The sequence below is a fragment of the Protopterus annectens genome, chromosome 2.part1 (assembly GCF_019279795.1).
Source record: "Protopterus annectens isolate FY-2018-M chromosome 2.part1, PAN1.0, whole genome shotgun sequence".
In the NCBI taxonomy this organism is placed as follows: Eukaryota; Metazoa; Chordata; order Ceratodontiformes; family Protopteridae; genus Protopterus; species Protopterus annectens.
Window position 1 is genome coordinate 670,668,017 of NC_056729.1, and position 15,402 is coordinate 670,683,418.

Consider the following 15,402-nt stretch of genomic DNA (forward strand, 5'->3'; position numbering starts at 1 on the left):
TAAAAGGAGTACCACAAAAAAGCAAGTGCAAAGCACTCAAGGGAAAATAAGGTAATATTTGTGTAATAAGCACAAGTTTATAAAGGCTGCTGTAAAGCAACTATTTTTGATAATATCATAGCACAATGATGAACAACTTTTAGCACAATGACTCAGGCAACTAAAAGCAGAAAGGGTTGTCACCAAACTTAGAGAGCCCCTCACAAGAAAAATAACCAGAGATCCTACAGGCATATTCAGATTTTAGAAATTTTATGAACATTTGTATAAAGCAGACAAATTTGGAGACCAAGGAAAAAACACAAATGGAAATATTTATGGAAGACTTTGTTATGCCAAGGTTACAAGAAGTTGAGACAATTAGTAGCAAGATGGGAAGAGGTGAGAAACACATGTACAGTCATTTAATAGGAAGTCCCCAGCAGCAGATGGTATTCCTGGGGAAAATGGGAGAAAGATAATTTTGTTTAGGTATTTTAAAAAAAGACGAAGCACCAGCATCCTGGAAAAAAGCTGTATTAACCAATGAGGGCAAAGACCATCAAAAATCCAGCTTCATACAGACCCTTATCAATTTTAAACCATGACTTTCCACCCAGTTCCCCATGAACGTCCAGTGGTGCACTGCTGGAGAGAAGCAGCCCCCTTCCCCCCACACTCTAACCCAGCAGTGCTCCTCGCTGACCTGATGGCCAGCTATCCAAGGCCAACCAGAGATCCACGGCACTGTAGTATTACGTTTAGATGGGATTCTGACTTAGAGGTGTTCAGTCATAAATCCCACAGATTGTAGCTTCACACCAATGGCTCCTCAGCCAAGCACATACACCAAATGTCTGAACCCGCGGTTCCTCTCGAACTGAGCAGGATTACTATTGCAACAACACATCATCAGCAGGGTAAAACTAACCTGTCGCACGAAGTTTTAATCCCAGCTCATGTTCCCTACTAGTGGGTAAACAATCCAAACGCTTGGTGAAGTCTGCTTCATTGAAGGATCAAAAAGTATTGTCATTATGAATGCTTGGCCATCACAAGCCAGTTATCCCTGTGGTAACTTTCCTGACACCACCTGCTTAAACCCCAAAAAAGCCAGGAGGATTGTGAGGCCCCACTTTCATTGTATTCATATTGAAAATCAGATGAAGTGAGCTTTTGTCTTTCTGCTTCACTGGAGGTTTCTGTCCTCCCTCAGCTCATATTAGGACATCTGCATTACTCTTGACAGGTGTCCCGCCCCAGTCAAACTCCCCACCTGACACTTTTCCCGGAGCAGCTTATGCCTGGTCGCTTGGAGCCAGAAGCTAGAGCCCCGGTGGGGCTCACCCCCCACCTCACCAGGTAAGTGAAATAACTATGAGTAGTGGTATTTCACCGGCAGCCGAGGCCTCCCACTTTTTCTACATCTCTTGTGTCTCTTCACAGTGCCAGACTAGAGTCAAGCTCAACAGGGTCTTCTTTCTCCACTGATTCTGCCAAGCCCATTCCCTTGGCTGTAGTTTCGCTAGACAGTAGGTAGGGACAGTGGGAATTTCATTCATCCGTTCATTAGATGACGAGGCATTTGGCTACCTTAAGCGAGTCACAGTGACTCCCCCTGTTTACCCATGCTTCATTGAATTTCTTCACTTTGACGTTCAGAGCACTGGGCAGAAATCACAGTGTCTTCACCTGTCTCGGGGCCTTCTCAATGCTTTGTTTTAATTAAACAGTTGGAATCCCCAGCTCTGCACCAGTTCTAAGTCGGCTGCTAGCTGCTGGATGATGCGGGATGCCGGTCAGAATTGGCACCCACCACAGCCGGGGTGATCTACAGGAAGGGCTCGGCGTACATCCAGAGTCGCCGGCGCCATTCCCGGACCACGCTCCGAGGGGGGTTGGCGCAGAGAGAGGGCAACACCTTCTCCAGGTGCAGGATGTGCCCAGCCCCACTTCACTCCCGAGCCCAACCGACCCAGCCCTTAGAACCAATCCTTAACCAGAAGGTACAGATCTGGCGTGCCAACTCTGCTTACCTATACTGTTCTAATATGCCAGCGGATGCTCATCTTAGACACCTGCCGTGGACATGGGTAATGGGTACAGCCCAACACGAGACTTACACCCTCTTCAGGCGCGAGCTCACCTAACGCAGCCAGAATTGCGATGCTTTCCAGGGTGCTGGCCCTTCTCTCGGGGTGAACCCACTCCAGGGCTCCCTGCTCTTTACAAAGAAGAGAGAACTCTCCCAGGGGCCCCCCGCTGTCTTCTCTGGGATAATTTGCATCAACACACTGGATAGCACGAGCTGTCAATCTCCACTGATCTTGATTATGGGATCTCAACCAGACTCCCTTTCAATCGACCCTTTAAAATGGTGCCTCACCTCTCTCTTAGGACCAACTAACCCATTTTCAAATACTGGTCACATGGAACCTTTCTCCATTTTGGCCTTCAAAGCTCTCGTTTGAATATTTGCTACTACTACCAAGATCTGTACCCATGGCGGCTCCACCTGGGCCCTTGCCCTGGTCTTGAGTGCCACCACAGTGGCCCTCCTACTTGTGGCATAGCCCCCTCAGCTCCCAGTGCTGGTGACAGCCGGGTTTGGGCCCGATGCTCCAGCGCCATCCGTTGTCGGGGCTAGTTGATTTGACAGGAAAGTTGTTACACACTCCTTAGAGGTTTCTGACTTCCATGGCTGCCGTCCTGCTGTTGATATCAACCAACACTTTTTCTGGGGTCTGATGAGCGTCTACATCAGGAGCCTTAACCCGGTGTTCAGTTCATCCTGCAGCACCAGTTCTGCTTACCAAGAGTGGCCCACAGGGTGCTCGCATTCCATGCCCAGTTCCAAGCCAGCAAATTGGGCTTCTTACCCATTTAAAGTTTGAGAATAAGTTGAAACAGTTTGGCCCCAAGACCTCTAATAATTCGCTTTACCAAATAAAACTGTGTCCGCCAAGCTCCAGACATCCTGAGGGAATCTTCGGAGGGCACTAGCTACTAGACTGTTCCAATAGTCTATCATCCCTATACCCAGGTTGGACGACCGATTTGCACGTCAGGATTGGTATAAACCTCCATCAGAGTTTCCTCTGGCTTAGGGCTGTGGGGTCTCCTGCCCACCCTTGGACTCGTACACCTGTTAAATCTCCTTGGTCAGTATGTATAAACTGGTATTTATTTCTACACTAGCCAAGCGAATTGAAAAGTTGTTGACAAAATTGATATTAAGCAATGTGGTTTTGAGGAGTGGCAAATATTTGACATTATTAACAGAATGATGATCTAGAGGGAAACAGAAAGCAGAAAAATTCCACAACTGCTGTTGGATCTTGATGTTTAGCATTTGATAGTCAGCTGGGATTTTGTGAATAGCAAATGGAAGCATCTGCATTCTCTGACAGAATAATAGGAGTTTAATTAGGCAAATATATGAAGGGACCGAGACAAGACTTGAGACGGAAGCGTAGCTCTCTCAAGTTGCATCAAAAGAAAGGAATCAGGCAAGGGGTCCTCTTCCCCCTTTATTTGCTTTACATTTAGAGATGACAAAGAAACTAAGGGACCCTCAAATTGAAGTACAACTGTTATGATAATAAAGAAAAGTTAGCTTTACTTGCAATTATGGTGTACTTGTTAATACCACAAAAGACATTTTGAAATGGTTTCAAGACTTTTCAGGATATAATATTCATGAAAACAAATAAGGCTAAAACAGTAAACTGTGGCCTCACAAACTGGTTTAGCAATACCCATATATACGGGCATAAACTGAAGTATTCAGGTGTATGGATTAAAAAGGATTCAGTCAAGGAAGTTAAGACTGTGGAACAGACTACACAAAATATAACACAAAAATGGAGAACTTGGAAGCTCTTGGTTACTGGCATTTATATTAAGATACAAACAATGAAGTTCCTTTAATTTTATATACTGGCCAGGGAATTTTTTTTTTTTTTTAAATCAGCCAGAAGAAAGTTGTGGACAATAATTAAAAGAGTTGAAGTAATTTATTTAGGCGAAGAATAGTGCAAGAGTTAGGTTGGATAAGCTAATCCTCCCCCATGGTGCAAGATTGTTTAGGATTACCTTATTTGAATTGATACTCAAGCTAATGCAGTTAAGATTTGCATACATAACACAAACAGAAATTTGTAAATCAAAGTGGAAAGGGATGCTAATGAAACCGGGTACTGAGAAATAGATGGTAGGTTTTTGGTTGCAGATCCTTAAAGAGACCAACAACCATCATAAAAAACATTACTTCACAATGCAGTAGAAAAAAATATTCAAAGAACTAAGCCAGCACGTGAATGGATAAAGAGATTTTGCTAACAGGGTCGACTGTATGTAGAGTACAGAAAATATGGAAGAGGGAGCTGGAATTTACGTGAGAAAACTGGTAAAGGAATCAAGTACTGGGAGCAAATAACTGATATCAGAGTATATGAATAGAAACAAGGGAGTGCTAACTGAAAGACCAGTTCGGGTATAGTTTTTAGACCAATCTAGAAAATATGTTGAAAAATGGGTAAGTAGTACGGCATATAAAATACTGAGCAACTATAAGAATCGATGAGAGGATGTTAGAAAAGACTGAGAAGGGAGACTGGGAAGGCAATCTACAAAGTAACAATCAGAGGACACCTGTAGGGCTCTCAACTATGCAACAAACTCCAGAAGGTTTAGTATTCTGTCTTGCAAGTTTTTGCATATGTATTTTCATTTTCCAAAGAGATGCAAGATAAATTTTCCTGTACTAGATGGCAAACAATGGAGGTGTGACTGAAAAAGAGGCAACTGGGAAAGACAGTAACTGAAAAGCATGCTTTTGGTTAAGTAAAAACATACTCTGTCAGAAATGATTAACTAAAGAAATTATTCTTTTGACTTTGGGCACATGATCTGTACTGCCTAAATACAATAAGTCTTACTAAGCTTAATGCTATTGACTACCAAAAAATACTTGCTACAAAATGGAAACCAAAACTTAAACCATCAGTAACCGAAGTACTGAATATTGTAACGGATAAAAAAGAACTGTGAAGATCTTTAAAAACTAGACGCAGCATATTACATAAAAATAAATGGTACCCGTAATGTTCAGGAAGAGGAATGAGATTTAACAGAAGACAGGAATTGAGCAATTTATATGTTGTCAAAATGAATGGTTAACTGATAAAAAGGGAGACTTGCGTGTGTGTGTGTGTGTGTATATATATATATATATATATATATATATATATATATATATATATATATATATACACACACACACATACACACGCGTATACATAAATATAAAAAATATATACATATAAAATGTATAGATAGATACATCTACACACGTACATAATGTATAATGTGTGAAAATGAAAATGCTGACATGATTTTTCTATTAATGCACATTTGCCTAAATCTTGGGTGATAACACAGTTTGACCTCCCCCCCCTTGACAAAGCCAAACTGTGTGGGGTCGAGTGTTTCGAGGTTGCAAATGCCCCTGTTAACGGATTATCATGGACCTCATTAAGAGGGACACTGGCAACCTCCAAACACTCGACCCCACGCAGTATGGCTTTCTCAAGGGGAGGTCATGTCTGCTAAATCTGGTTGACTTCTTTGAGAGTCACCAAAGCCATGGACGAGAGGAAGACGATGCACATGGCCTACCTTGACCTGGCCAAAGACTTCAACACTATTTCCCACTCGGGCATAATAGATAAACACTCTCAACTAGGTATCAATCTATATGTTATATTGATGTGTAGCAAACTGGCTCACTGATAGAACCCACCTAATCAAAATAGGGGAAGCCACCTCAAGCAGTAGACCCGTAATGAGCAGTGTACCCCAGAGATCGGTCTTGGGGCCTCTGTTACTCAGGATATACTTCTCTAAGGTGCAGAGCAAAACCAGTGGGCTATGTCTGACCAAGTTTGCAGATGACTACAAGCTGGGCGCGGTCATCAATGCTCCAAGTGATGCGGATGTCCTCCAAGAGGGTCTCACCCAAAAAATGACTGGTGCCAGAAACATGGCCTCAAGCTGAATATAAAAAAATGCATCATCATCTCCTTTAGGGAGAGTGACATCCCACATATTATCACATTAATAACTTCCTAAGTACGCAGTCATGAGGGATTTGGGCACCCAGGTTGATAGCAACCTGACTATTGACCACCATGTTGCTTCCGGGTAAAGAAAGCTTTCTACATGGCCCACCTCATAAGTAAGGGTATCTCATCCAGGGACAAGGAGGTCATAACATCCCTGTATTCTTCCCTTACAAGGCCAATTATTGAGTACAACGCTCCCTTCGGCATGTACCTTGCAAAGCACATGCAGCAGCTGGAGAGACCACAGAGGTTCCTCAGCAGAAGAATCCAGGACCTCAATCATCTATCCTACACAGACAGGCTAAAAGCTTTGTCCCTCTACTCAGTTTCATACAGACTCCTCAGAGGTGACCTCTGTCTGGCATACAAAGCAATCTCAGACCCTGCCTTGATGGGACTGCTGCATATCAGCAAGTCGAGCTCCACTCGAATAACCCGCACACGTGACCTTAACCTGGTCTGTGACATCAATAGGACTTGTTTGCAGGACAGATTTGTGTCCCAGAGACTCTCCCATCTGTAGAACAGACTCCCTTTCCACGTCAAGCAGAGCATCTCATTGTCCCTTTTCAAGCGCAACCTGGATAACTGGATGATTAACAGAAAATACACCCCTGGGATTCCACCTGTGTCCCTGCGGGACAGGGGATTTGGGTGCTGACTTGTCTAAACATGTCTTGGATAGATTATAAGGGCCTCAGGGCCAATAGCCTAATAACTTCCTATGATCCTATGGGTTTTTAAAGAAAAAAAAATAAAGATGGTCAATTATATTTAATATATGTTTTAATTCCATTAAAATTCACTCAGCAAAGCCCAATCAGCCATAAGTGCTTAAGTAATTAAAACTGCACAGTTGCAGTGCTGGCAATGTTCAGCTAAATTAACAAAATGTAAATCTCCTGTCATTGAAACAAATTGGTGGAAGAACATGAATAGCACTCCACGAACTAGTTCTGTAATGCTTTTGATCAGCAGCTGCTGAAACGCAACCAAGAGCTGAAGCTGAACAGAAGGATGGGGGGGGGGGGGGGGGCAAATTACAAGTTATGAGACTGTACTCTTATTCCATCTGATGAATATCCTTAGTATAAAAAATGATGGATCTTCGCTAATGGACAAGACAGGCAAACCTTCTCGAAATCGGTTCCTGGACCTCCAGAAAATACAGAGCCAATATCAAACTACCTGGGACTTCTAAGTACCTCATGACTTTTAGAGGTATGGAGTCTGCCATGTCCCATCCACAATCTATCTTGACAACAAATCCAGTAACTTGTAGGTGGGTCACGGCAAGAAGTCAACAAACTGAACAGCCAAGTTTACAACACTCTCACTAGCACTGCAGCTGCTTTATCTTTGAGCATGTGGGTTCCATGCCATTTACTTTCATAAGGTAAAGAAATGACATATTTCTTTACATTAAGAAAATAAAGCACAAAAAAGCACACCCTAAGAGAACAATATCCTAAGCAGCCAGACACCTAGTTCACTACATCTAAAGCTGGAAAATGGCAAAGCCAGACTAGGAATTCTGTGGCACTGGAAAGACAAAAGTAATATCTGGGAAGCAAGTGAACTTTGGTGTGGTAATGGCTTCACAGACTCTAACACGAACGGAGTACTGCTTTTCAGGTTATTTATAAATGGAGTGTAAACGGATTATTAATACAGCACACAATCTAAGATTGTTAAATCTGGGTAAAACATTTGAAAGTATTGTCTTTACGGAAGCTAGAGCAGAAATATCATACAAAACACAGTAAGTTAAGCATATACAGCATCAAGGGCATTGCAGACTATGGACGTATACAGCAACAAAAGAACTCCAGCAGGCTTTAGAATAGAAATTAATTTCATGGGCATGAGAAGTGTACACTTAATGTTCAGATACATTACAAAATCACTCTGTTTAAGATACCTGCACAGAAATGCCTCTACAAGTGTTTTTACACACCACAAAGTTAGAGTAAGACCTTTATTAAACACTGATGCTCATGGCTGAATATGCAATATAGTTGTGCTATAATCACAAGAGAATATTTTTGGTTATGCTCTAGTAACTGCCTTTAAGGAGGAATTACTAGGTAGTGTGACATTCAGACTATGAAAATATGCGTTATTAGTCAATACAATGCAATAAAATGGAGCCCCCCTCCCCTAAAAGTGGAAACAAAGGTGCACCAACGAGAAGAGATGCTATGCTACTGATGGTCAAGGCAAGGAAACAAGACATGGAAAAAAAAAACCTCCAAAAATCTAGAGAGAAATTTGAAATCATGCTTCCAGATGGGTACTTTAGAAAACGCAGTAGAGAACAATAATGAATGAATTAAGGTATATGAATTTTACGTACTTACCATAATGACAGAATTGCTTTGGCAGTTTCATAATCTTCACCTGTAGGACTAAGACAGTACAGCTGAGTAAGAAAACTTACTGCAACAGTAGATGTTTGACTAGATCACTGTTACAGCAGCCCAAGTTATATGGACTATATGCGGCCCAAGATATGACAACTGTACAGCTTCCAAAGCTTAAAGACACCTTTTACATATCCTAACCATTGAACAGTTTGGGGAGGGTGGGATACAAAGTGGTCAGGGTGGCAAAACTTCAGAGCATTGCTGTTTCAGAGTGCAGTAGGCTAGAACTTCCCATGCTATGTATGTGCTAGGGAAAAGGAAAAATATCCACATGGGCATAAAATATAACAAAATAAGGGGGATGGAGGGACAGTGTTCCTACTGCAACAGTAATTTATTCAAATATCTGCTATGATAAAGTTACTTACTAACTGTACTATGTTTATCACTGTCACTGTTACAGTAGCCTAAACTGCAAGAGTAGAATACCACAGCTTAGAAAAAAAAGTAAGAAGGAAGAAGAATCGCAGTCCAGGAGCAACTGAAGAAGTCCTACCATAGCCAGCCTGCTCTGGACCTACAGAAACAGTCTACTTTGTAGTGCTTGATGAAAGTATGCACAGATGAAATACATTTAGAGACAACAACTTGGTCAACAGTCCACTTCATTCCAAAAAGCCAGAGTAATGACCAAAGAGAGTAGAGTGGGCCTTGACCCTCCTGGAAGCGTCTTTGTATGGCGATAAAAAGCAATAGAGTGGGACATCCATTTTGAAATTTCTTTTGACAATCATTGTCTATATTTCTAACCTTCAAAGGAAGTTAACAGGTGATCACAATTCTTGAAGGTTTTCTGCTTTGTCAGCGCAGTATCTGTGCTACATGTGGACAATCCAGAGTATGTAAAATTCTCACTCTGATTTTTTGATTCTAGATAAAAAAAAAAAAAAAAAAAAAAGGGAAATATTTAGCCTGGCTGAAGGTAAACTCTGAAAACATTTTAGGTATAAATGAAGGGTTTGTTCTCAAACTTACCTTTATCCTGTTGAAAGATTACATAAAACAGAATAACTAACAGCTTGTAACACAGATAATCTTGCAAAAGGCACGGTAATGAGCAGCACTGCTTTCCAAGATATGAACTTGAAACTGGCCTCATGAGCAGGTTCAAAAAAAAAAAAAAAAAAGTTTCTCCAGTACAAAATTAAGAAATAAAAAAAGAAAGTACAGTTGTGTACACTTAACATAAATGTAGATGTTAGTGTGTATTTACTGCTGCAGTCATTACATTTGGGTAATCTGCTGGCAGATTGCCCTCAGTCGGCCTGATTAACAAAGTCTTGGGTCCTGCGTCGGTTGCTGTCCCTTCTTCCATGACGTCAGGGGTATAAAACATGCAGCAGACGCCATTACATCAGTTTTACTTGCCCCAGATGTCAGGTGCCCCCCCTAATGGGGAGCAAAGTAAAATTAAAAACACAAAAATATACCTCCAACCAAAAGCAAATAAACCAAAAAGGCTTTTAAGCATAGTAAAAGAAAGAAGAGGTATAGTTCATAGGTTGATACTAGGCTAGCGGCCCTAGGGCCTATACAAACCTAGCCATAACAATTCCCTGGATATTTCTTCCCACAATATTTACTTCTCTGGACCCCTGTCTAGCAGGGCGACTGACATGATCCCTGGGGTGAATTTCCTATCTCCTATCCAATCATATAGGTTCATAAGAGAAAAACAGGGGGCTGGAGGGAGGGTAACCAGGACTGCAACAGTGAATACACTCTAACATCTACATTTATGGTAAGTGCACACAACTGCACTATGTTCTTCGTGTTTCACTGTTGCAGTCACTACATCTGGGTAGATTCCCACAGCTATGGTTGGGAGGATGGATTTATACAGCATTAGGACCAGCTATAAGGCCCTGCAAGACAGCAGTGGCAAAGCCAGCTCTGGATTTAGAGAAAATTGGTAAATGATAATGCTTGGTGAAAGTATGAAATGAACTCCAGGTAGCTGCTACTAGAATATCCCTGGTAGGAAAACCTCTGAGAAAGGCTGTAGATGCAGCCCTGGTAGAATGAGATATGGTCCCCTGGGGGATAGGTTTTCCATGGTGCTTACAGCAGAAATGAATGCAGTGGCTTATCCATTTATAGGTTCATAGGTTCACACTAGGCTATCTGCCCTAGGGCATTTATAAGCCTAGCCAGTGCGTGTTTGGCTTTCGCCACCCATTTTAAATTAATTTTGCTATGCCCTTTTTCGAGGTTAGTATACTGTGCCTCTGTCTAACAGTGACACAGAAATGATACCCGGGGTAAACCTACGATCTCCCATCCACTCAAGATTCTTCTTGAAGAGAGTCAGTGAGGGACTCTGCCTAACCTGGACTGGGATTTTATTCCAGAGTGAAGGGAGCCTCTGGGTTATGAATCTGTCCCTCCAGCATGTCCTATTTATTTCAGTGCTGAGGTTCAAGTCTCTTGAGCGCGTAGCTCAATGGGATTTGGATTTTCTGAGGTGCAGCATGTCCATTAATTCCGGGTTGGACATGGCTTTATACGTCAGGCACAGATCGCCTCTGAGCAGGTGGTATGCCACTGAGTAGAGCTGGAGTTTCTTTAACCGGGCAGCATATGGCATCTGTTTGAGCCCTTTGATCCTCTTGGTGAGGTACTTTTGGGGTCTTTCCAGTTGCTGCAGGTGTCTGGTAAGGTACATCCCAAAAGGGGCATTGTATTCAATTATGGGCCTGATGAGGGATGAGTAAAGAGGCACGATGACCTCCCCTGATCTAGATGTGAATCCCTTCATGATTAGGTGGGCTATATAAAATGTTTTTCTAACTACTTCGGCCACGTGGTTGTCAAATGAGAGATTGCTATCAACTTGGGTCCCCAGGTCCCTAATTACTTCTTCTGTACTTAAGTGATTACCACCTATGTGGTAATTTGTGGGTACTTTGTTTTTGCCAAAGGGGATGACTATACACTTTTTGACATTTAGCTTGACGCCATGGCTCTGGCACCAGTTGTCAGTTTCTATGAGGCCCTTTTGGAGGATGCTTGTGTCTGCTGGAGAGTCGATTATGGCGCCCAGTTTGCAGTCATCTGCGAACTTGGTCAGCCACAGTCCTTCCGTGTTGGCCTGTACCTCCGAGAAATATATACCAAACAAGAGAGGTCTCAGGACTGAGCCTTGTGGGACACCACTTGTAACTGGTTTGGAGTCTGACATGGCTCCAGCAATTCTAACCATATGGGTTCTGTCCTTGAGCCAGTTTGCAACCCATCTAGTGACATAGGGGTTTATATTTAAGCTGGTGAGCTTATCTATAATGCCCGAGTGGGGTATTGTATCGAAGGCTTTTGCGAGGTCCAGGTAGGCTGTGTGGACCACCTTCCCCTCGTCAATGGCCTTGGTGACTGTTTCAAAGAAATCAGCTAGTTTTAACTGGCAGGATCTGCCCTTCACAAAGCCGAACTGGGTAGGATCCAGTGTCTGTAGGTCCCCGATATCTTTATTTATGAGGTCTATGATGATCCTTTCCATAGCTTTGCAGACCAAGCTAGTCAGGCTTATGGGGCGATAGTTTCCAGGATCCGTTGAGGCACCACCTTTGTGGAGAGGGACCACTGTTGCTGTATGCCACTCTTTGGGTACATATCCTGTAGTAAGGCTGAGATTGAACAGTAGTTTTATGTTTGGGTTTAGCTCTTCTTGGAGTTCATGTAGGACGCAGCCCGGGACACAGTCTGGTCCCATTGATGCTGTGTTTTTTGCTTTGGAGAGGGCGGTTCTTACCTGAGCATCTGAGATGTCAGGGGGGGCAGTACTCTGCTGGGATAGATATTTGCCCTTTTGGTGGGGGGGGGGGGGGGAGAGAAGTTTGCGCTGAACCTGTCACCTAGGATGTTGGCAATGTCTGTGGGTTCGGTGTATTTTTTGTCATTTTGGACTAATTCTGAGCATATCTGGGAATTCCCACCCAGGTTCCTAACATAACTAAAGAAAGCCTTGTGATTTATCCTTAGTGTCCTGTGCAATTTTTCTCTCGAAGCTGACCTTAGACGATTTTATGAGTGCCCGTAGTTTTTTGCTAATACTGGTCAGAGATGCCTTCCCTTTTTGGGATTTTGCTCTATCATGTAGTAGCTTCCTCCTTCTATTGTATAGTTTTGTTTATGGCTAGGGTCCACCAGACAGGACTTCTGCCTTTGGAGGATTGGGTCTTGGTTTTATTTGGGACTGCATGATCCATGCATTCCTGAAGGTGTTCATAGAATGCATTTATAAAGGATTCTGCGGTTTGGGCCTTATTTTTCACAGGCCCGGGGGCTTTGAAGGATTCCACCTCGGTTTTGAGGAGTGTGAAATTTGCTTTAGAGAAGTTTTTCACTGTGGTTTTCTGGGCAGGGGGTGGGGTCGGGATGTGAATATTCAGTGAGATTAGTTTATGGTCTGATCTTACCAATGAGGGATACACTTCTGGTCTGGAGCATAGAGTCCCCATGTTGGTGATGATCAGGTCCAGTATGTTTTCCCCTCTTGTGGGAGTGGTAACAAGTTGTTCCATAGCATTTGAGTTTATAAATTCTAGGAACCTTTGGGCTAGGGTGTTGGAGCTAGAGTAATGCTCCCAGTCTATGTTTGGGTAGTTGAAGTCGCCCAATATAATGGTGTTTGGAGAGACCTTCATATTTTCCAGTGTTCTCAGAAAGGCCGAGTGGGGTTCCTGGGTTTGGGAGGGTGGTCTGTAGCAGGCTATAAACTGGAAGGCAGTTTTACCCACTGTTAGTTGCACATGGATAGTCTCTGATGCTTCATGCTGTGCCACCAACCTGGAGGTGTGGGTATCTTTGACGAATATTGATACTCTCCCTCCTTTTGTAGTTCGGTCCAAGTTTTGGGGCCGAAAAGCATGGTATGAGGTATAACCTGGTAGTGCTGGGGTGCTCTCGGGAGCCTTGAACCAGGTTTCTGTTACTGCACAGATATCGATGTTCTCCATGCTAAGGAGAGTTTCGAGTGCGTGCATCTTGAGGTTTAGACTTCTGGCGTTGAGTAGCATTACTCTTAGTTTCTTATCCCCGTGTGATACCTACGGAGGTGGGTTTGTCTTTTGAGCCTTGCCTACAAAAGGCACTATGGGGGTAGCAAGAGCCTTTGCCAATATCCGAAAGCTCAGGGGTGACAGGTGCAAGCCGTCCCTAGCGAAGCATCGTGGCTTGTCGAGCATGTCATCCCAGGCTGACAGGCATTGGATCCCCTTTGAATGACACCAATACTTAAGCCAATTGTTGAAATTGATCATCTTGTCTTCATATTGTGGCATCATTCTTGGTGAGGGTAAGACGCTACTCAAGGTCAGGGTCATACCGGCCTGGGCCACATGCTCAGAGAGCTCCTCTATGTCTCTTTTCATGTAGTCCAGGGAGGTATGTCTCAGGTCATTCACACCAGCATGGACAATGACTGAGTCATATTTGTACTTGCCTTGGAGTGACCCGAGTGCTTGTGTTATGTGGCAGATCCTAGCGCCCGACAAGCAGCTCACCGTGACCTTCTCCTTGTTCAGCCTGGTGAGCGGGACGTCAGTGTGCCTGACGATAGAGTCACCTATTACAAGTGTATCAGGTGTGTTGTTTAGCCTTAAGGGCTGTGACTGTTCGGCACACTGGCTTTGTGAGCTATGTGTTGCACGTGTTTTGTTTTGGGATAGCGGTTGCTTGGGTGTCTGCTTTGGAGGTCTCTGCTGCTTAGGCAGATTTTTATTTAGAGCCTCCAAGTATGTTTTTGTGTGTTTGGTTTGCTGTCGTGGTAGGTCTATGTGAGACTGGAATTGTAATGAGTGTGGTTTCCTTCTCCTCCTCACTGGTTACGCCAGTACTGAGTTGAGAGAGTTTAGCCTCCAGTTTGGCTATATGGTTGCATCTCTCTCATGTGTTGGAATTTGTTGGGAGGAGGAGAGGGTTGTCTGTGTACATGAGGCAGTTGTAACATTGCCTCAAGATTCCCAGATTCACCAGCTGGACCGGAGAGGAGATTGACAACTGACCTTTGGACATGCTAGAATAGTATTGGGAATTCCTTTATAACTGAAAAAAAAGGGCCAGTGGGGAACCAGGTACTCAAGGGGAGGTTGTGATGGTGTAGTGCTTTTAATTTTTTTGTGCTGACTTATATAATTGCTTTAGTGAGCAAGTGCCAGGTAACTTAAATGCAATGTGTTACAGGTAACTTAAATGCAAAAATGACAAACAGTAACTTTCTTTCAAGTGAAACAAGGAAATAAGTACAGTAAGCAATGCAGATATCACTAGGGATCCACAGAAGCGCTGAAAAGCCGCGTTTTTGGTGGAATTAGCGTTTCAGGGAAATAACAAGCAAACAAACAACAAGCATACAGACAAAGCTAGATTCAGCAGGCCTGGATCTAGTCTATGCTACAGCAAACCATTTAGAAATGGTTTGTTTTGAAATAGCCTTTCCCTCTGCCCCTGCAGCAAATGCTACCAGCAGTTGTTTAGATTTTCTTTGAGGTTTAGTCCTGTCCAAGTAGAATCTAAGTTGTCTGTGCACATCCAGTGAATGCAGAATCTGCTCCCCTTTGTTCTGTGGATTGGGAAAGAAAGCTGGAAAATGAATGGACTGATTAAGAGCCACACTGGATACCACCTTGGGCAAGAAGGATGGATTGGTCCTGAGTGATACCCTGTCCGCATGAAAGATGATGAAAGGCTCCACTGCCATAAGGGCCTGTAACTCAGACATCCTTCTAGCTGAAGTGATTGCTAGAAAGAAGGCTGTTTTCCAAGAAAGAAATTTTAAGTCTGCAGTAGCAGCTGGCTTGAAAGGAGGTAGAGTGAGTTTCTCCAATACAAATATAAGGTCCCAGGTGGGGGTTGGAGCTCTCTGGGGTGGTCTC

At 43.3% G+C, this 15,402-nt stretch overlaps 1 protein-coding gene across 1 annotated transcript in view; it reads right to left on the reverse strand.

The window, feature by feature from the left end:
- Positions 1-15,402, reverse strand: part of PCM1 (pericentriolar material 1) — a gene marked incomplete at its 5' end in the record, with an annotated part of 3,258,627 nt that overhangs the window by 1,811,527 nt on the left and 1,431,698 nt on the right. Inside the window, 2 exons of the mRNA XM_044063494.1 lie at positions 9,281-9,400; positions 9,506-9,619. Of these exons, the coding sequence (XP_043919429.1) occupies positions 9,281-9,400; positions 9,506-9,619 (234 nt within the window). The remainder of the gene's footprint in view (positions 1-9,280; positions 9,401-9,505; positions 9,620-15,402) is intronic.